This window comes from Chelonoidis abingdonii, chromosome 1 (genome assembly GCF_003597395.2).
Source record: "Chelonoidis abingdonii isolate Lonesome George chromosome 1, CheloAbing_2.0, whole genome shotgun sequence".
Taxonomy (NCBI): Eukaryota; Metazoa; Chordata; order Testudines; family Testudinidae; genus Chelonoidis; species Chelonoidis abingdonii.
Genome location: NC_133769.1, coordinates 334635523 through 334658267, shown reverse-complemented (window position 1 = coordinate 334658267; position 22745 = coordinate 334635523). Strand labels below are relative to the sequence as shown.

At 45.9% G+C, this 22745-nt stretch overlaps 1 protein-coding gene across 1 annotated transcript in view; it reads left to right on the top strand.

Moving 5' to 3' along the window:
* The window catches only part of RNF17 (ring finger protein 17), a 232475-nt gene that overhangs the window by 137704 nt on the left and 72026 nt on the right, over positions 1 to 22745 (top strand). The window contains exons 28-30 of the mRNA XM_075066159.1: positions 1770 to 1885; positions 15733 to 16040; positions 18000 to 18163. Of these exons, the coding sequence (XP_074922260.1) occupies positions 1770 to 1885; positions 15733 to 16040; positions 18000 to 18163 (588 nt within the window). The remainder of the gene's footprint in view (positions 1 to 1769; positions 1886 to 15732; positions 16041 to 17999; positions 18164 to 22745) is intronic.

The following is a 22745-nucleotide window of genomic DNA, read 5'->3' as shown; positions in this document are numbered from 1 at the left end:
CCTTCCCCATCTTTACTCATCCAGCTTTTAGTATGGTTTATGAAAGACCTAATCAGTACCTTCCCACTAGTGATCAAACTTACACCTCAGTAGAACCTTAATTTCATCCTGTTGATGCTCACAGGTCTCCCTTTCAAACCCATGCTGACATGTTCTATGACCCACCTGTTCATGAAGATAGCATTCTTAGTGAATATCACTTCAGTCAGGAGAGTCAGTGAGCTTGGAGCCATCATGGTGGACTCCCCTTAAACCATTTTCCACAAAGAAGAGGTTTCTCTTCGAGTATACCCGAAGTTTTTCCTCAAGATTGTTTCTGAATTCCACAATCAATCAATCAATCAAAGTATACACTTAATTGTATTTGTCCCAACCTCTCCCCCCCCCCCCCCCCCGCTTCTGCTGAAGACAAGGAACTTCACACTCTCGATTTCTGGCGTGCTCTGACATTCTACATACAAAGAACCAAACCCATTAGGAAATCAGAGACTTTTTATCGCCACAACGGCGAGATCTCGCTCCATGCAATCACAGCATCCCTATATGACGTTCCACTGTAGGGCATTTGCAAGGCGGACTCCTGGAGTTCCATATACACCAGGGGTGGGCATACTACAGCCTGCGGGCCAGATCCAGCCCATGAGCTGTTTTAAGCTTCCCGTCGAGCTCCTGCTGGGGAGCAGGGTCTGGGGCTTGCCATGCTCTGGCACTCCAGCCGGGGCACAGGATCGAGGGATGCTCCACATGGCTCCCAGAAGCCATGGAGCCAGAGCAGGGACATGCTGCTGCTTCCAGGAGCCGCTAGAGGTAAGCGCCACCCAGACTCTGCACTCCTGGGGCTCTCCCCTGCCCCAGCCCTGATCCCCCTCCTGTCCTCCAAACCCCTTGATCCCAGCCTGGAGCACCTTCCCACACCCCAAATCCTTCATCTCTAGCCCCACACCAGAACCCACAGGCAGAGCCTGCACTCCTTACTGCCCTCTGAACCTCTCCCCCAGCCCTGATCCCCCTCCCACCCTCCGAACCCCTTGGTCCCAGCCCAGAATACCTTCCTTTACCCCAAACCCCGCCCCCCCAGCCAGAGCCCTCACTCCACACCCCACTCCTTAGCCCGGAGCCCTCTTCTGCACCCTGAATTCATCATTTCTGGCACCAACCAGAGCCCACACCCCAACCCCAATTTTGTGAGCATTCATGGCCCGCCATACAAATTCTATTCCCAGTTGTGGCCCTCAGGTCAAAAAGTTTGCCCACCCCAATATATACATTCACAACAAGTTATGCTTTATTTCATGCCTTAACTGCGGATGCAATGGTGAAATCTGCAGTACTGCAGACATCTTTGCTACCAGCTTTCTCACGCCCACTGCCAGTCTGAGCACTGCTTGACAATCACTCACATTTGGAATACACATAGGGACTATCATTCAAAGAAGAAATGGAAGTTATTTACTGTAACTGTAAGTCCTTTGAGTTTTGAGGTCCCTATCTGTATTCCACTACCTGTTCTCCAGTCCCTCTGCTTCAGATCTCCTGGGATTGTGGTAAAAGGAGGAACTGGAGAGGTATTGACCCACACTGACTCTAATACCTTGAGTTGGGAGCACAAGGAGATCTACAGAGCATGGTACGGGTCAACGGATGCAGCTATTAAGAATTTCCAGACACTGGTGCTCATAGTTACCTCGTGTGGAATACAGATAGGGACAAGAGATCTCAAACAACTTGCAGTTACAATAAGTAACCTCCATATTTTAAATTCCTTTCAGGAAAATGATGGATCTGAACCACTGCCTGTGAAAATTTTTTGCAATGATGAAGCAGGACAGCTTATTGATATTTCTGAATATCTTGTTAAAAAAGGTCTGGCTTTCAGGAACAAAAGGTAAGGATATTGTTCTTAATATTAAATTATTTCAGATCTTCTCGTTAGGTTACTTCCAAAGTTGACATATACATATTGGCATTTGTATTACTTTTGTAAGTAAAACCAAAACTATTTCTGGGGGAATTCTGCGGATGCACAGAATTCATGTGTCCAGCAGAATTTTTTTCAGTTGAAAATATATTTCTGCCCAAGAAGTGCTGCAATTCTGCCTTTTGCCCGCCAGAGGCCACTGTGGCACCAGAACAGTCAGCAGCATGAACGCAGCCGACTGTTCTGGCACCACAGCGGCCTCTTGTGAGCAAAAAGGCGGAACTGCATCCCTTCTGGGGCAGAAATGTATTTTCTGTGCGGGGAAGGGGAAATTCTTTGTGTACCTAGTATTGCAGAATTCCCCCAGGAGTTCATCACAGCACCTTGCCGCAGAGCCAGGTTAGGACAGAATGGGTACATGGGGCTGCTGGGGGGATCACAGACTCAGGTTCAGAATGGCTAGTTGGAGGGTGGGGGGATAGACTGGGGTGCGAGCTCAGGAGCTAGTGGGGTGATAGTGTTGAGCCTGGGAACGGTGAAGTGGGGCTGCAGGGTCACATGAGGATGGGGTAGAAGGCTGCAGAGACCCATAGGAATAGAGGGAGTGAGGACAGGCACAGATGTGCGCGACTGAGTGGGAGAGGCTAGGGGTCAATCAGGGTCTGCATGAGGGAGGTTCCTTAACAATCCCTCCCCACCCCTCCAAAAAAGCCTGTTCCATACTTCTCTCACCCACACATAACAACCCTCCAAGTTCACATCCAGGCTCCTTCCCAGCAGTTACTTCCTTCTCCCTCAGTTCCTCCATTACCTCTCACTCCCCCAAGCCTTTGCATTGCTTTTGAGTGGTGTGGGAAATACGGTTCTGTATTGTAGTTTAAATTAATTACTGCTCAGTCAGGGTGGATTTGATTTAAATCACTAGTCAGGAAGACTGTATTTAATCATGGATTTCTACATAAAAGTGAATTTTTGTTGGTTGTTATAATCTTAATACATATTCTTCACAACTCAGAGATAGATGTAGGTTTTATTTTTAGAAGGTACACGCTATACATTTTTAAAGTGATTTATTTTGAAAACTTTTCAGATTAGTTTTACAGCTATATCAGAAAATGAATGATTAGTTGGCTCTTCTTTGAGTGATTGCTCATATCCGTTCCAGTTAGGTGTGTGCATGCCGTGTTCACGTTCGTCGGAAGACTTTTTACCCTAGCAATACTCGGTGGGTTGGCTGGGCGCCCCCTGGAGTGGCACCACTATGGCACCGGATATATCCCCCAGCCGATCCAGCCACCCTTCAGTTCCTTCTTACTGCCCGTGTCGGTCATTGGAACAGTGGAGGCGGCTTAGCTGACCTCCACTTCCCTAGCTACTCATAGTTCTCGTTCATTATCGTGTATATAATTATAATCCTTTTGACTGGATAGCATAGTGGTTAAGAGCGCCGCCCTTTGATACGGGAGACCGCCCTTTGATACAAGAGACCGGGGTTCAAATCCCGGTTGGTACCCAACTTTCCAGTAGGGGTCCTTGGGCAAAAGACCCCCTAACGCTTCACCTGCCTACCTCAAATATGAGAGTGACACGAACTAGGAGAGTCATGCTGGCTCGGACGTCGCCCGGATTAACAAGGTCCGCGCCAGATGTTGAGGAACCAGGACAATCTGACGATAAGTGGGCTACTGGAACAAACCATTCATGGACGAGACAAGAGAACCTGGAATTGATGGAATGCTACTACAACAGTAGACCTAATGAGAGGGGATATATGAAACGTATGAGGGGACTGTGGATGGACAAAAGACCTACATCCACACTTACTGAGAAACAGCTAGTTACCCAACGCTTCAACATAGTAAAGGAAGCTGCTCTCACAGCTTGAGATAGACCAACTCCACATTACATCCCAGACTCAAGAAGACCTGGAAGAACAAGTGGATGTGCAGCCCACACCTGAAGCTGAAACTTCACTGCCACCCCCTCCATTGCAGAGCACAGCAGCTGATATGAGGCATAAGATCATGGAGAAAACTAGCTACAGTCAATCCTCGAGACCGATTACCAAGGCTCAGTGGAGAAGTACCATCAGATAGTATGTTAGAAGATGCCAATAGAGCCCTCATGACAATCCCTACTACCACCATAACTCAAACCAATGAACTGGTATACGCTACAGCCTCTGTAATCCTGGAGATGCTTGGCTACACGATCAAGAAGAAAACAGTATGTACCCACCCTGGAAAATGAGGTTGGAGGATAAGATCAAGGCGACTCGGAGAGAAGTTAGTCAGCTGGTGGAACTACAGAAGGGTGTAGAGATTAAGGATAAGACTCGGCTACTGAAAAAATACAAGGGCCTGACTCCATCTGAAGCCCTAGAGACTGCTAAACAAAGGCTCACAGCACTGGCTACCAGGCTAAGGAGATACACTAGAGAAGCAGAGGCCAAAAAAGTAAATGCCCTGTTCTCCAAAGAACCATCCAAGGTGTACTCCCAACTGCAGTGCAACAACACAATAACAGCAGAGCCACCAGCAGAAAAACTGAACAGTACTGGAAGAACATATGGGAGAAAGAGAAGACTCATAACACCAGTGCAAAGTGGCTGCAGGACCTGAGAACAGAGCACAGCAATCTCCCAGAACAGAAAAACCAGTCACCATCACAGTAGAAGACATCCAGCAGCGGGTCAAGAACATGAAGAGCTGGACAGCACCTGGACCAGACATGATCCACACCTACTGGCTAAAGAAACTAACAGCAGTGCATGAACGCCTAGCAGCACAGATGAACCAGCTGCTAGCAGCAGGCTCCCCCCAACTGGCTAACACAAGGAAGGACAGTGCTGATCATGAAAGACCCCTGCAAGGGACAGAACCGTCCAACTACCGGCCAATAACCTGCCTCCCCACAACATGGAAAGTCCTATCAGGCATCATAGCTGCCAAGCTACAGGACCATATGGGCCAGTACATGAGCACAGCTCAGAAGGGCATTGGGAACAACACCAGAGGCTCAAAACACCAGTTGCTCATAGATAGAGCAGTCGCCCAAGACTCAAGGTCTAGACAGACCAATCTGAGCACAGCCTGGATTGACTACAGGAAAGCCTACGACTCAATGCCGCACACGTGGATCTGTGAATGTCTGGCGCTATACAAAGTCAACAGGACACTAAGGACCTTCCTCAAGAACTCAATGGGACTATGGAAGACAACACTAGAAGTCAACTCAAGGCAGCTTGCACAAGTGGCCATCAAGTGCGGCATATACCAAGGTGATGCACTGTCCCCGCTGCTGTTCTGCATAGGCTTAAACCCCCTCAGCCAGATAATCACAAGGACTGGATACGGGTACAGGTTCAGGAGTGGAACTACCATCAGCCACCTCCTCTACATGGATGACATCAAGCTGTATGCTAAGAATGAACGAGACATCGACTCGCTAATCCACCTGACGCGGATCTACAGTGAGGATATCGGGATGTCATTCGGACTGGAGAAGTGTGGCCGGATGGTAGTGAAGAGAGGGAAGGTAGTCAAGACTGATGGGGTGGAACTACCAGCGGGCCACATAGCAGACATACAGACCAGCTACAAGTACCTTGGCGTCCCACAGTCACATGGAAACCATGATGAGGAGGCAAGGAAGACAGCAACATCCAAGTATCACCAAAGGATAAGACAGGTCCTGAAGAGCCAGCTCAGTGGGAAGAACAAGATCCACGCCATCAACGGATACGCCCTGCCAGTCATCAGATACCCTGCCGGTATAGTGAGCTGGCCAAAGGAGGACATGGAGGCTGCCGATGTGAAAACCCGGAAGCTCCTCACAATGCACGGAGGTTTCCACCCAAGTCCAACACCCAGAGACTGTATACCAGCCGGAAAGAAGGCGGGCGGGGCTTGGTGAGCGTCAAAGCCACTGTCCTGGATGAAACCCGAACATCCAGGAGTACATCAGTAAGATGGCCCCCAAAGATGAGCTGCTGAGAGAATGCCTGAGGCAGCAGCAGACATGGGAGGAAGACCAAGCAGAAGAAGTGCCATGGCAAGACAAGACCCTGCATGGGATGTACCATCGACAGATAGCTGAGGTGGCTGACATTGGGAAATCCTACCAGTGGCTGGAAAGGGCTGGACTAAAAGACAGCACTGAGGCACTGATCATAGCAGCACAGGAACAGGCACTGAGCACCAGATCCATTGAAGCAGGGGTCTACCACACTAGAGAGGACCCAAGGTGCAGACTGTGCAGAGAGGCCTCACTAGGAACAGCTAAGATACTGCGCAGAACCCTCAAACTCCCAGGCCTCTGGTGGAGGTCCCAAGGTTGAGGAAGACACATACCACCCATAGGGGAGAGAGGGGAATTTTTTTTTTATATATATATATATAGTTATAGTTATACTTTCTTTTCTTTTCTAGCACAGTTAGTTTAGTAATAGTTAGCGGGGTTTGGGGAGTAGCCCCTTCCCCGCACCCCATGCCCGGCTCACCAGATTTCAAACCGTGCTTGGCCTGCCACAAGCCAATGCCGACAGGCGATCCGCACGACTCCTGTTTGAAGTGGCTCGGGGAATCACACTTGACACCTAAGTGCCCCATTTGCAAGGCTTTCAAGCCGAGAACAAAAAAGGAGCGGGACATCAGGCTTAAACAGCTCCTCATGGAAGCGACCCTCACCCCTCCACTTTCGGCACTGAGCGCTGGTCAGTCAGTGAGCAGAAGCGCCTCCGTGGCACCAGACTACACCGGTACGCCCAAGGACTCACGGCACCGAAGTCGGCTCAACGACGCTCCCTCTCCCCGAGGTTGAGGAAGGCCAAGACTCCGGCTGCTTCGGCACCGACCGCACCACAGCCAGAGAGTACGCCTAAGTCGGATCGCCTGGCGCCAATACCCGCTGTGGCACCAACTAAACCGGCACCGTCGATTCCGGTCCCACAAGGACCGTCGAGTCCGGCTCCTGTTAGCTCCCCGACACGTGCCGTGGTAGAGCTCACCATGCCGTCCACGCCAGAAGTGTTCTCAGCGGCGAGGGACCTGATCGCCCTGACAGAGTCGGCACTGCCTCTACCCTCGGCACCGCTGGTGAGGGTAATCCAATCCATAGGCAAGCCGAGCTTGATTAGACCACCCTCTGTCAGCGCAGTGGACTGGCACTGCTCACGATTGCAGTCCCGCAGATGCTCCAGGTCCAGACGGTGCTCCCGCTCTCAACGCTGTTCGCAGTCCCGGCACCGTTCTTCTACATAGCACCAGTCAGACTCATGGCACCAGTTGGACTTTCGTTCACCGGCTCATTACCTGCGGCACCGCTCCAGGCACCGTGCTTCCCGAAACCATTCACGACGCCGGGATTCGAGATCTCGGTCGACCTCCCGGCACCGATCTGGTCGCAGGTCCCGCTCTCGATCCCAGTACCGATATGCATCCCGGCACTGGTCCCCAATACCAAGGGGAGCCAGGTCCGTTGGAACATCTGCACAAGGCTTCTCTGCTCCTCCATGGCCATCCAGGCATACGTCGGTGTCCTCCCACACGGACGGTTACTATGGCCAAGACCGCCATTCCAGTGTGCCCACCGGAGTGTTTCAAGAAGCCCCATCTCAGGACCCAGGACCTCACCAGTGGTCCTTTTGGACACCTTGGGCATATCACCAGGCCCAAGGTGCTCCGCTAGTTCCAATCTGCTCCGCTTCAGCAGAGCACCAAGCACCAGAAGCCACAGTTAGTCGTCATCCTCCATCCGGGACGGAGGAGCCACTAGTCCACCCACCGGGTTCCCCGGTGCCACTGGAGCAGGAACCGGCGCAGAAGCAAGAGGCCATACAGGACCCGCTCATCCCCGGCATTTCATCGTCTTCCTCTCCAGATGAGGCAGTGGCAGGGACTTCCTCCTTGGGGCCGCCTCCAATAGACCTAAGAGCCCATCAGGATCTCCTCAGGAAAGTGGCTCTCAACATGAACCTCCAGGTGGAGGAGGTCCCGGAGGTCGAGGACCCTGTAGTGAGCATCCTGTCGGCAGATGCTCCTACTAGGGTGGCTTTGCCCTTTATCAGGACCATCTAGGCTAATGCAGACACCTTATGGCAGTCCCCAGCCTCCACCCCCCCTATGGCAAAGGGGGTCGAGTGCAAATACATGGTACCCTCTCGGGGATACGAGTATCTATATGTCCACTCTCCTCCCTCCTAACTGGTTGTCCAATCGGTCAACGAGAGGGAGCTCCATGGCCAACAGGCGCCCGCCCCAAAGTCAAAGGAGGCTAGGTGAATGGACCTACTCGGCGCAAGGTGTATTCGGCAGGCGCCCTACAGCTCCGGGTGGCAAATCAGCAGGCTCTACTGAGCCATTGTAGCTACAACATCTGGGCAGAGGTGGGTAGATATACAGAGCTACTCCCCCCCGGACTCCCGACAGGAATTCGCTGCATTCCTAGAGGAGGGGAAAAAGGTGGCCAGAACCTCCCTCCAGGCTTTTCTAGATGCGGTCGACTTGGCAGCCAGAACTTTGGCCTCTGGTATCACCATGAGACGCATCTCATGGCTACAAGTGTCCAACCTCCCGCCTGAATTACAATATACCATCCAGGACTTACCCTTCGACAGTAAGGGTCTGTTCTCGGAGAAGACTTGACCCCAGGCTACAAAGCTTGAAAGATAACAGGGTCATCATGCGCTCCTTGGGCATGCATACGCCTGTGACCCAACACAGACCTTTCCGTCCCCAGACTCACCGCCCGTACTTTGTGCCCAGACACAGGCAAGACTTTAGCAGAAGGCGCGGGTGGGGTGGCTGTAGACGCCAGTCCGGACCCCAAGGGGGCCAAAACCATGGCTCCTCAAAACCACCAGCGGGGCCTAAGTCTACCTTTTGAAGGTACGCCCGGACGGACATACCAGTTTCAGGACAGGATCCTTTTCCTCCCTTCTCCAACCGCCTCTCCTACTTCCTCCCAGGCGTGGTCCCAATTGACCTCAGACCTCTGAGTCCTACGCACTGTGAAACAAGGATACCACCTCCAATTTGTTTCATCCCCGCCTTCCCACCCTCCAACCCATTGGTCCCTCTTCAGGGACCCTCTCACGAGCAGTTCCTCCTACAAGAGGTGCAGACGCTCCTCGCCATAGGAGCAATAGAGGAGGTGCTGCAAAACGAAAAGGGCAAAGGGTTTTACTCCCGTTACTTTCTGATCCCCAAGTCGAAAGGAGGCCTCAGGCCCATCCTAGACCTGCGAGGCCTCAACAAGTTCATGATAAAGTTGAAGTTCCGCATGGTCTCCTAGGGGACCATTATCCCGTCCTTGGATCCTGGAGACTGGTATGCTGCCCTCGATATGAAGGACGCGTACTTTCACATCGCCATTTTTCCTCCACACAGGAGGTATCTTCGCTTTGTAGCCAACCACCAGCACTTCCAGTTCACGGTCCTCCCTTTGGCCTCTCCACAGCCCCAAGGGTGTTTACAAAGTGTATGGCCGTAGTTGCCACACACCTCCGCCGACGTCGGATACACGTATTCCCGTATCTGGACAACTGGCTCATCAGAAGGACCTCCGAGACACAGGTCAGACAGCATGTAGACATTGTCAGGGACCTATTCACACGCTTAGGCCTGATGCTCAATGTGAGAAATCCACACTGGTCCCCACACAAAGGCTAGACTTCATAGGAGCTACCCTGGACTCCAATCTAGCCAAGGCCTACCTACCCCAGCCGCGATTCCAGGCAATGGCAACGGCAACGATCATTCGAGGTCTGCAGAACTTCCCGATGACCTCGGCTCGCACCTGTCTCGGTCTCCTAGGTCACATGGCTGCCTGTACTTATGTGACCAAATATGCCAGGCTCCGCCTCGACCCCTCCAAACGTGGCTCAATCGTCTACCATCCGGGCAGGGACCCAATAGACACAATAGTCACCATTCCCCCGAGCACCCTACGCTCCCTCGACTGGTGGCTAACCCCTCCCTGGTATGTGCAGGTTTACCATTCCATCTGCCACAACCCTCACTGTCCCTGATGACAGACGCGTCATCTCTCGGATGGGGGCTCACCTCGGACACCTTCGTACCCAGGGCCTTTGGTCACCACAGGAGCTGACGCTTCACATAAATGTCCGAGAGCTGAGAGCGGTCCGCTGGCGTGCCAGACATTCCAGCAGCATCTACACGGCCGTTGTGTCTCAGTGTTTACAGACAACACAACGGCCATGTATTATATCAACAAACAGGGAGGGACTCGATCTTCCCCCCTCTGTCAGGAGACCATCCGACTCTGGGACTTCTGCATAGCCCACTCGATAGACCTGGTAGCGTCCTTTCTCCCAGGGGTTCGGAACACTCTAGCGGATCAGCTGAGCAGATCCTTCCTCTGCCACGAATGGTCGATAAGACCAGATGTTATTCATTCAGTCTTCCAGAAGTGGGGCTTTCCCCACATAGACCTGTTCGCCTCTCGCACGAACAGGAAATGCCAAGCGTTCTGCTCCTTCCAGGGTCTTTCACCGGGATCAATCTGAGACGCATTCCTCATGTCGTGGAAGCGCCGACTGCTCTATGCCTTCCCTCCGTTCCCGCTGGTTCACAAGGTCCTGATAAAACTCCGCAGGGACAGAGCGCACCTAATCATGATCGTGCCAGCGTGGCCCAGACAGCACTGGTACACCACATTGCTCAACCTGTCCATAGCCAGCCCAATTACCCTGCCTCTCCACCCGGACCTCATAACGCAGGACCACGGCAATCTTCGCCACTCGGACCTGCAGGCCCTCCACCTCATGGCGTGGCTCCTGCGTGACTAAACAGGTCAGAGTTACGCGCTCCACTCCGGTACAGCATATACTCCTGAGTAGCAGAAAGCCTTCCACTCGGTCAATATTTCTGGCCAAGTGGAAAAATTTCTCCTGCTGGTGTGAAACGCAGAGTACTACTCCCTCTCAGGTCTCGATCCCCACTATCTTGGACTACCTCTGGTCCCTTAAGCAGCAGGGCCTGGCCAGTATCGTCTCTGAGGGTGCACTTGGCAGCCATCTCCACATTCCATCCAGGGGAGAGTGGATGCTCCGTGTTTTCCCATCCTTTAGTTACTAGATTTCTCAAGGGCCTGGAGCGCCTCTACCCCCAAGTACGCCGCCCTGCCCCTACCTGGGACCTCAATCTAGTCCTAAACAGGCTTATGCTTCCACTATTCGAGCCGTTGGCAACTTGCTCGCTGCTATACCTGTCCTGGAAGACAGTTTTCCTAGTAGCCATTACATCGACCAGATGTGTCTCCGTATACTGTCTTTCACAAGGACGAGGTACAGTTGCGACCGCATCCAGCGTTCCTCCCTAAGGTGGTGTCGGCCTTCCATACCAATCAGGACATCTTCCTTCCAGTCTTCTTCCCAAAGCCTCGCTCATCTCGGCGGGAACAGTAGTTACACTCCTTAGATGTCCATAGGGCGCTTGCTTTTTATATCGATCGGATGAAGCCCTTCCGGAAATCGCCCCAGCTCTTCGTTGCTGTGGCTGTGGCTGACTGGATGAAAGGCCTACCTGTCTCCCCCCAGAGGATCTCCTCTTGGGTGACGGTGTGCATCGGCACGTGCTATGACCTGGCTCATGTTCCCTCGGGCCATCTCACTGCACATTTTACCAGAGCTCAGGCTTCATCAGCTGCCTTCCTGGCCCATGTACCAATCCAGGAGATATGTCCCACAGCTGCCTCGTCCTCGGTCCACATCTTTGCTTCGCACTATGCTCTGATCCAACAGTCTAGAGATGATGCAGCCTTTGGCTCAGCGGTTTTGCACTCTGCCACATCTCACTCCGACCCCACCGCCTACGTAAGGCTTGGGAATCACCTAACTGGAATGGATATGAGCAATCACTCGAAGAAGAAAAGACGGTTACTCACCTTTGTAACTGTTGTTCTTCGAGATGTGTTGCTCATATCCATTCCAAACCTTCCCTCCTTTCCCACTGTCGGAGTAACTGGCAAGAAGGAACTGAAGGGTGGCTGGATCGGCTGGGGTATATATCCGGCGCCATAGCGGCGCAACTCCAGGGGGTAACCCACTGAGTGTTGCTAGGGTAAAAAGTTTTCCGACGAACGTGCACATGGCGCGCGCACACCTAACTGGAATGGATATGAGCAACACATCTCGAAGAACAGCAGTTACAAAGGTGAGTAACCGTCTTTTATTTCATTTACTAAAGGTAACTGAATCAGATATTTATGAAGTCATTGGGAGGTGAACTCTTTCCAGTTCAACAGGTTGCTCATTAATATTTGGAGGATTTTCTTGCCATGCTCTTAGAACGAGAACATTGCCAGACAGACATTTAAATTGTTTTATTTAACTAAAACAACGTTATGTATGCTGGATTTTTTTCTTCAACAACAAACATATATTTTAACAAAACAAGCATATGAATTTTTGAATTTAGTTAAACATTCAAGTTTTTTAAAATTGGATCTGTTTCTGTTAAAATTATTTTTAACTAAAATAGTTAAATGAAATATTTAAAAAAAAATTAAATAGACTGTCAGCCAGGTCAGCATGAGAAATTTAAAATACTGGCTTCTGAAGCTAACTCAGTCATCTTCATCTTCATTTTTCCTGTTTGTTCATAATCTGGAAAAGAAAAACAAGCCTTTCCTGCTTTTTCAGGTCCCAAAACGATTTCTCAATTTGGAATGAATTAGTCCAAAGGAAGAAAATATTATTTCTACACCAGCAGAAGAAGCAACTGCTGTTAAAAGTGAGATTATCACTTCAACAGTCTGATTCCAAGTGCTTAAGTGATTTCCACCAGTTCACTGGTGTGGCTTTCTTTAAAACATCATCAGCAAACATATATTTCTTGAATGGTTCACCCTTAGCTCTGAAGTTTATTCTAGTTGGCATTATGGAGTGATGATTGCTGGATGTCTATGTGATAGCCATCTCCTCTCCAGCAACAGTTAAGGTTTGACCCTGGTACTGCTTACTGAGAATATTTGCAAGAAAATGAGCCGGAGATAGTGCTTGTCCCATTTGTTTTTTTAATGCTTATAATTTAACTCTGTCATTGCATATTTCTCTTTTTAAGATCTCACTCCGTTCCTTCCAAATTTGAAGAGCATCAGCAATAAAACAGCTATTTCCCTGCATTTTGTTCAAGGCTACAGAAATAGGCTTCAGGTTACTCAGCACGTGTTCAACATTTTACTTAAGCCCAATGTTGAGAACTTTGGCTGTGACAGTGCCATCTATTTTTCACAATATTGTTCATCAGATTAGGCCAGTTCTTGCTGTAGTGATCAAAACAGTCCACTATTGAGTTCCATTGCACATCTTAGTTCCTCCCACTTTTTTTCAGAACAGCTGCTACAAAGTGGTTGTTACAGAAGTATTTTGCAATTTCAACATTAGCCTTTATTTCTGGAACCACTGAAGTCTTTGGCTAGGAGGTTCATCAAATGAGCACTGCAGCCGTATCTTATTAGCTTGGGACTCTCTTCTAAATTTCTTATCTTGGATACATTTGCAGCATTGTCTGTGACCAGGCTGCGTACTAGACATTTGAATTTTTTTCACAGTTTTTGTTATAGCTTTTGCTGCTGCTACTTGTAAGTATTCTGCTCTGTGTGCATTTCCTGATGTATCAAGTGTTTCTGTAAGGAAGACACTCCCTGCTTCTGTTGTCACACAAGCACATAAAACAAGATCATTGTGGACATTGCTCCACCCATCACAACTCGGGTTAACGGTTTCACCATCTAGATCTTTTGCACTCTGCTCAATTTCTCTTTCATACACTTTATCCAGTAATTTGCCTGTGACATCAGCTCAGTTGGGTGGACTGTATTCTGGTCTTAATGACTGAACCATGTTGATGAAGTGTGGGTTCTCAATCATACGGAAAGGAGAGTGGTTGCGTAAATGAACCGGGCAATTTTTTCATCAGTTACTTTGACTTTTTATAATCTGCTGGTTCTTATCACAAATTTATCTACGGTTGTTTCTGGATGGTGGATTTTTTTTTTCTTTTTGCTACAGGTGATATACTGTGGCTCTGTGATATACATGATGTGACTGAAACACTATCATTGGCAGATAACTCTGAAACTATAGAAAATTATGGTGATCTTGAAGGTGGATAGTCTTCAGAATCCTGTATGTTGAGGATGGATTCTCCTAAACAAAATAAGTCAATGCAATTATTTAATTACTACCATACTGCTCATTTAGTATTACTCAGTGCATTCACTGACAGTACTTTAAAGGTGAAATTGTAAAAGGAAAATCTGCCTATTTCAGATATTTAGGTTTTATCACAACTGCATCTAAAATGATAGTACCACAGAGTAAAACTATCTTTCTTTTTTGCTCAAACATGAGAATTCAAGAATAGTCCAGAAGGAAGACAGGCAGTCCTTAAGAAAGAAGTATGAAATAAAAAAGTTTACCAACCTGAAGATCCCGCATGTTCAAACATGTTCCTTTCATCATCTTGAACGCAGCTTTCTCCTGAAAAGGAACACTAGCATTTCTTTTTTGCACTGTTTGCATTTTGCACTCATGCCTGTCTTACCCACAGGTAGAGGAACTTCATTAAAATATTTGCAAACTGAGTCTCTTTTACAGCCTGCTGCCATTATAAGTTTTCCCTTCTAGTAAGAGAATGGTATGGTAGATCTCAAATCAATGAAGACTACACTCAGAAAGACCTCAAGACTTCTGGAATATGCTGCTCAAACAGTTTCACTTTTGTTTCTACTGCCTGTCCCTCCCTTCTCACATTTATTCAAGACTTCTTCTACTTGTCCAGATCTATTCCACCCCCAACAATCGTCTATTGATTGAACTTTTTGAAACTTTGCACTTTTAGAGAGAGGTAAGGGAAAGGGATTGACTCTGTGTACACAAATTTGCAGAGGGAGAATAGGATTGAGATCTGTTACTTCTCCCATCTCTCCATCCATCCATTAACATTTTTGCTGTTAACAAGCATGTTATCTCTGGAGACACAAATCCACAGTTTGAGAACTGCACAACTAAGCATCTCTGCTGGTACGTTCTAGACTTGAGCATGGAGTTGCATTGGGTAGATAGAAGATTAACCTAAATCTATACAGAATCCCCTGGAACACCAATAAGATTGACGAACTATTGGAACTCATTTACAAAACTTTTCTTAAACATTGCATGAATATATTGTCTCATACTATAGGATTAGAATTTATAATCCCTATTCCATGATGAGAGATCTTTGAGCTATAATGTATCTTAATTTAAAAAACTTGATTTAAATAAAAAAATCTATTTAAATTAAAAATCAATTTCACTTTTTTTAAATCTTTGATTTTTATCTGTATTAATATGCCTAGTAAGAACTTTATTTGTCAAAAAACATTTTCTGAATCTTTTCATTGTCTGTATTGTTACATCCATAGTTGTGGACAGGTATTTTTTTAAATAAATTACCATAATAATTGAAACTGTGATTATATTGTGTTGTTTTGAAAATAAAATATGCAGAATTTAGCAGAATTTAAAAATATGCACAAAATTTTTTTTATTTTTTGGTACAGAATTCCCCCTTTATAGACAATTAGCATTTTAAATTTACATGTGATAGAACATATTATCAGCATCACAGTCTAATGTACATTGCAGTTACTTATGCTGACAGAGTAAGTATATTTTGATACCTGTTTTGTTAAAATGAATAGTTATTATTTCAGACTTCAATCCTTTTACTTTTTCTTTAGATTATCTTACTCTTTCATGCTTCAGAGTTTTCATCTTTTGGTATATTTTGTGTTGTGTCTGACAGAACTCATGAAATTGATATAAGTGATGCAGATCCTGAGAAACCTCTTGAAGTTCCTTTGAAGCAAGAGAGTCCGTGCTTAAATGAGCTGATTCCAGAAACTGAATGTACACCACAGTGTTTAGTGCCAGAGAAACAAGTTACTCTTTCTGATAATGAACCTAAAGAACATGAGTCAAAGAAACTAGTGCTTAAGTCAAGAATGGATGGAGCGTATAAACCTCCAGTTATACCTGACATGAAAGAATTAAAAGCTATAATAAACTGTATTGGAGATGATGGAACTATTTATATGGTGCCCAAATCATTAGGTAAGATTTTGAATTGCAGTAAATTCATGTTTTTACGGTTCAGTTGCTAATGCTGAGCTAGGAGGGCAGTGTTAGAGCATACATGGTCATTGAAGGTGCCATTCTTTGGATGTGACAAGTTCCTTTTGACCATCTGTTATCTGTGGACAGATAATTTGTAAGTTAAAAGTCTTTGTGGCTTTAAAAAAAAAAAATCATCATATACACACAAAACCCAGAAAGTGACACCCTCTACAAAAGACACAATTCAATTTCTGATTTGTTACTACCCTCTTAGCAGTAGTCTTTGAGTGCTTTATATGTGCTATTGGACAGACATAGGTAGTAGCTGCATTTGGGAAAAGAAATTAACTTTGTAACACTGCATCTTGAATATCAGGTGAAAATACATCTTATAGTTTTAGGCCTCTTTGCAAATCCCAGCCTTAAGTAGTTATATGCCCAAATGTCAATGACTTTCAGTAGGAGTTAGATGCTTAAATCTTTTAGGTCCCTTTGAAAATTCCAGCCTAATTGACTCAATATCTTTCGTATTTCTAATTAATACTAGTTGATTGCTTATTAGAAATCCATTTTAATCTGCCCAGTGTCTAGATAACACTTTGCTACAAAAAATTAACCCCTTGATAGTCTTAATTAATAATTGAACAAAAAGTCTTTAAGATCATATTTGCAAATTACAAAATTAGAAATACAGAATTTATAAAGTAAAGTAAAATTGATAATCCCCCAGACGAGATATGAGGATTCTGTGTTTCTCTTGCATTAGTTAATATGACTTGTATGTAAAACAATTCAGGGACTTTTTGGGAAAACCGTTAGTGTCAAGTAAGTCTCTAAAATGTCATTTCTACTTCCTCTGGAACTCTTTCTCTTTTTGTTCATTGCTGTTATCTCACAGTTGAATTTTATCAGCTTCTCCCTCATTTTGTTTGCAATGATATGCAGTCACAAAGCCTTATTTTCAGATATTTCACTTCAGAGATACAGTTACAGAATTAGTTGTTGCATTTGTAATATTCCCTCTTCAGCTGCTGCCTTATGTGCCTAAAACTTACTCTGAACACTTTTGGAAACTACAGGGGAGTTGCATCATAGGCGCATTTAACTTATGCGATTTTAACTATACATTCTCAGCAAAACAAAGAGAGAAAAAATAACAATTTAAATACTGTACCTGTAGTGCGAGTGATTCTGCCCGCCATTCCACTCAATGAGCGTTTGACTATATGCAATTTTCACCTTACGCGCTGACTTTTGAACCTAACTCCCACATAAGATGCGACTCCTCTGTATTCCTCTTCAGTTCACCTAGAGTTCTTCTGTATGTTAGGAAGCTCCGCAAGTTTAGTGTATTGACTTCTTTGTCACTGAGAACTCTAAGCTCTGTTTGGGAATCAGTTAGACTCTACAAATAAACAAGGAAGCCGTCCTAGATTTCTTTCCAACATGATAGAATCCTGGACTATTTATCCTTATAGTCTCAATAATAGCAGTAACTTCCTCAGGGATGTGGTTTTGCAACCCAGACTTCATGTTTTATCTTGATAAAATGTAAATCCTATTTGCATTTAATAGCAATTTTTTCTTCTTTTAAGAATTTGTATAACTAAGTATGAAATTGGCTTGGAAGTTATTTCAGCCATTGTCATTAGGTAGTGTTAAATGGTTTAAAATATGGAAAATATATTTTCTATAATATAACCCTTACATTTGCCACTATTATTCCAACACAGTGGAATTAGAAGGACTTGCAATAGGTAAGATTCCCAACCTAGTGGAAGATATTTGGAAATTAAAATGTGAAGAGCTGTATGGTTTAACCTCTAAATTATTCTTCTACAGCCCCAGCGTAGTATACAGTAACTATATATGTAGTGGTTAAAACAATTATTTACACCTATAAATCTGAAATCCATTTTTTGAATTTCACTTTCTCTTTACTTAATTCTTGTTCAGAAAATGAACTAAACAAATTGATGACTGATATACAAAATAACTTCAAATGTCTTGGTCTTCTGGAACCGTATTGTTGGAAAAAGGAAGAAGCTTGTGTTGTAAGAGGATCGGATACCATGTGGTATCGAGGTAAAGTTACAGAAGTTGGTGGTGGTACAGTCAGGGTAAGTTTATTTTTTTTTCTTTTATGACAAATGGCATAAGTGATCGTTCATAAAAGCACAAGATTGGTCACAATGGGTCAGACCAATGTTCATTTAGCCCAATATCCTATCTTCCAACAGTGGCCAGTGCCAGATTCTTCAGAGTGAATGTTCAGAACAGGGCAATTATCAAGTGATCCATCCCATGTCATCCAGTCCCAATTTCTGGCAGTTGGAAGTTTAGGGACACCCAGAGCATGGAGTTGCATCCCTACCATGTTGGCTAATAGCCACTGATGGACCTATCCTCCATGAACTTATCTAATTCTTTTTGGAACCCTGTTATACTTTTGGTCTTCACAACATCCCCTGGCAAGAAATTTCACAGATTGAGTATGCATTGTGTGAAGAAATACTTGTTTGTTTTAAACCTGCTGCCTGTTAATTTCATTGGGTGGCCCCTAATTCTTTTGTTTATATGAAGGAGTAAATAACACTTACTTTATCCACACCATTCATGATTTTGTAGATCTTTATCTTGTCTCTCCTTAGTCATCACTTCTCTAATCTGAACAATCCCAGTCTTTTTAATCTCTTCTCTTATGTAAGGCATTCCATACCTCTCATCATTTTTGTTGCCCTTTCCTGTACTTTTTCCAATTCTAATGTACCTGTTTTGAGATGAGGTGAACCAATTGCATGCAGTATTCAAGGTGTGGGTATACCATGGATTTATGTGGTGGTGTTATGATGTTTTATCTGGCCCCTTCATAATGGTTTCTAACATTGTTAGCCTTTTGGACTGCTGCTGCACATTAAGCAAAAACGAGTCCGGTGGATTTTGTGGATACAGACTAACATGGTACCTCCTGATACTTGGCACATCAAGCAGACATTTTCAGAGAACTAACCTCGATGACTCTAAGATCTTTCTTGAGTGGTACCAGCTAATTTAGACCCCATCCTTTTGTATGTGTATTTGGAATTATATTTTTCCAGTATGTATTACTTTGCACTGGTAAGCACTGAATTTCATCTGCCATTTTGTTGCCAGTTACCCTTCCACCTCCCCTTCCCCATTCCTCTTCAGGGAGCCTTCTCATGAGCTTTTACAAAGGCAAGAGGTGGATTCTCTCCTCCATCTAGGAGCAGTAGAACTGGTTCCTTTCCCTTGCAGGGGCAGAGGGTTCTACTCAGTACTTCCTAGTACCAAAGAAGGATGGCGGTTGGAAGCCAATCTTCAATCTAAGACAGCTGAACAAGTTTGTGAAACCCCAAAAGTTCAGGATAGTGACTGGCTACTATAATTACTTAACTAGAGGAAGGGGACTGATTTTCATCCCTCCACCTACAAGACTCCTATGTCCATATAAATATACACCCATCATACTGGAAATACTCTACGATTTATCATAGACCAAAATCATTTCCAGTACCAAGTGCTTAGCCTATCCTTGGAACCTAAGGATATCTTTGAAGATTCTAGTAGTAGTTGCAGCTTACCTTCGGAAGGGAGTAATTCTTGTCTTCCGGTATCTCAAAGACCATTCTTTCAAGGCTGCTCTAAGACCATTCTTTCAAGTCACTGTTATCAACTCAGAAGGCTCTTGCTCTGTTTCATGTGTTGGGTTTACAGCTGAATGTAAAGAAATCCACATTAGTACCAGTACGAAGGATACAGTTTATAGAGGCGTATCTGGACTCCATGACAGCCAGAGAGTACCACCTCCCTTTAGACAAATTTGTGACTCTTTCAGGACTGGTAAGGGCAATTCAGAGGAGCTCTCAAACCACAATAAGGACCTATCTTCAACTCTTGGGCCATATGGCACCTTGTACCATTGTGATCAGTCCATGCAAGGTTATGCTGTGTTGCTTCCCAGGTTGGCTAGGAATTGTCTATTCTATGACAGGAATGCTTTGACATTGTACATAATGAACTCTCTAAACTAGTGGAAGGAGCAACTCCATATCTGTGCAGGTGTCCATCTCTGTCACTCAGCTCTATCAGTAAAAAGAACAGGAGTACTTGTGGCACCTTAGAGACTAACAAATTTATTTGAGCATAAGCTTTCGTAGGCTACAGCCCACTTCATCAGATGCATAGACTAAAACATACAGCAGGAAGAAGTTTATACATACAGAGAACATGAAAAGGTGGAAGTAGCCATACCAACTGTAAGAGGCCAATCAAATGAGATGAGCTATCAGCAGCAGGAGAAAAACTTTGAAGTGATAATTGAGATGACCCATAGAACGTGTGAGGATACTTAATACGGGGAAATAGATTCAATTAGTGTAATGCATCCTGATTAGTGTGGGGTGCCCACCTCAACATCATCTTGGTTCAGGGCAGATGGACAGTCTCATGAAACCAATCTCCACATCAAGCTTTTGGAGCTCAGGGTGGTCAGGAATCCTTCCCTTCATCTCCTGCCCCTCATTAGGGACAAAACAATCAAGGCCATGATGAACAATATGTTCTGCAAGTTTTACATCAAAAAGCAGGGAGGAGCAAGATCTGCATTCTTATGTGCTGAAGCTACAAAGCTTTAGCCACCACATCCAGATTTCAGCAGTCTGCTTTCCAGGCATCTGGAACACCACTGTTAATGCCCTCAACAGACACTTCTCCCATTACTTCAAATGGGAGCTGGACCCTTAGGTTCTCCATAGCATATTTCAGAGTTAAGGACGGCCAGAAATCCATCTTTTCATCACCTTTGAAAACAGGAAGTGCCTTCTCTTCTATTAAAGGGGGACTGTGGGTCACTGCTCTCTGGGGGATGTCTTGCTTCTACTGTGGCAGAAAAGTAGATTCTGTGCCTTTCCCCCAGTGCCCTTAATTCTAGAGCACTGAACAAGATCAGGTAGGACGACGTCAGAGTTATCCTCATAGTACCTACCTGGATGAGACAAGTTTGATACCCTTACCTGCATCAGCTGTGTCCAGCTGTTGATCAAGCACCGGACCATTCCTTTTATCCTGTCTCAGGATGCAGGTCACACTCTACACGCCAGCCTGGCAGTTCTGTGCCTCAGGGTATGGATCCGGGATGGTTCTTGGGTATATAGATTTCCTGCTCTATGGCGGTACAGCACGTGTCATTAAACAGTAGAATAACATCATTTCTCCCTACTTACCCACAGAAATGGAAGAGATTGTCCACTGGTGTGGTCATCAGTGTTGATAGAAGTTTGGCTACATGCATTCCCTCTGTATGCCTCCCCAGCACTTCGCAGGTAGCTGGCACAGCAGACCTTGAGACCATAAGATCCATTAGGGCATGAAGGTGCACAGCCAGGTTTATTGTTGACTAAGCACAGTAATAGCACCTGACCGACTCTATGAGGATACTAAGACATGTATGCCTGTGACAATGGACGCAGCTCAGTGAATGGTGGGACTTTCCATTCCTCCCTTGGCTGGACAGAAACGCTCCCTCTGAAATATCTCTTTATACACCGATACAAACAAGTTACGTATTGCCCCTCTGACATATCCAGGTGCCACCCTCTGACATACCTACGTGCCACCCATCACCTTGTTCATGTTGGTTCGATCAAAACATCTCTATCTGTCGTGCTGTCATCCTGACCTTGTCTTTAAGATGGGTCAGCGTATTCCTGTTATATTTGGGGGAGAGCGGGTTGTACCATACTTGGTATCGGGTGTTCTGGTACCATCCTTCCGGAATGTATTTTTGTGAGTGTCTTGTGCCTAGTCTGTCTTAGGAAAGTATGTGTTTTTGCAATACCAGCTCTGTCTTGCCAGGCTCTGGGAGTGTGTACGCAGGCAGAGCCTAACTCCTGCTTACAGGCTGTCTCTTGCTGACCTTGCTTTATGTTAGCAAAACGTTGACTACTTCTTTAGCTCAGGCCTCATACAAGCCCACTGATACAAGGGCTTATGTATCAGGCTCTCTTCCTACTACAGTCAGTATCTGTATCCAGAATCAATTCCCCTTTCACTCATCCTAAGCTACCTGCAGGATCTGAAGACATCTAGATTATCCATCCATTCAGTCAAGGTTCACCTGGCTGCCATATCCGCCTTTCATTCCCAAGTTGAGGGATTCTCCATTTTTGCTTACCCAGTATCATCCAGATTTATTAGAGGTCTGGGTAATACCTTTCCCCACATTAGTACCCCACTCCATCTTGGGACCTGTGATGTGGCGTTTACCCCCCCTCACACACACACAAGGCCTGAAAGGTTTAAAATGGCTAAGTGGGCCATTTAACTGCCTGGACTGCATCTGGAGAAAGAGACAGCTAGCAGGGATTTAAGTAGAACAGGCTCAGCTGGGCAGGAAGAGGTGGATCCTGTATAAGCCTGGAAGCTGGCAACAAGCACTCCCTGGGAGAAGGGAGGTGTGTCTGGAGCAAGAAGCCTGCAGTTACTCCCTGGGATGATGGGAAAGACACTACTGGGGGAGGGGGAGAGAGCACATTCAGCCAGATCGCAGGCAACGTCTGCTGAATTTTTGAAGAATGTCCCAGTATCTGAGATATGTAGAACCACTACCTGGTCTTCTAACCATACATTTTTAAAACATTATGCTCTGCTCCATACCATCAGATCTGATGCACCACTTGGCTT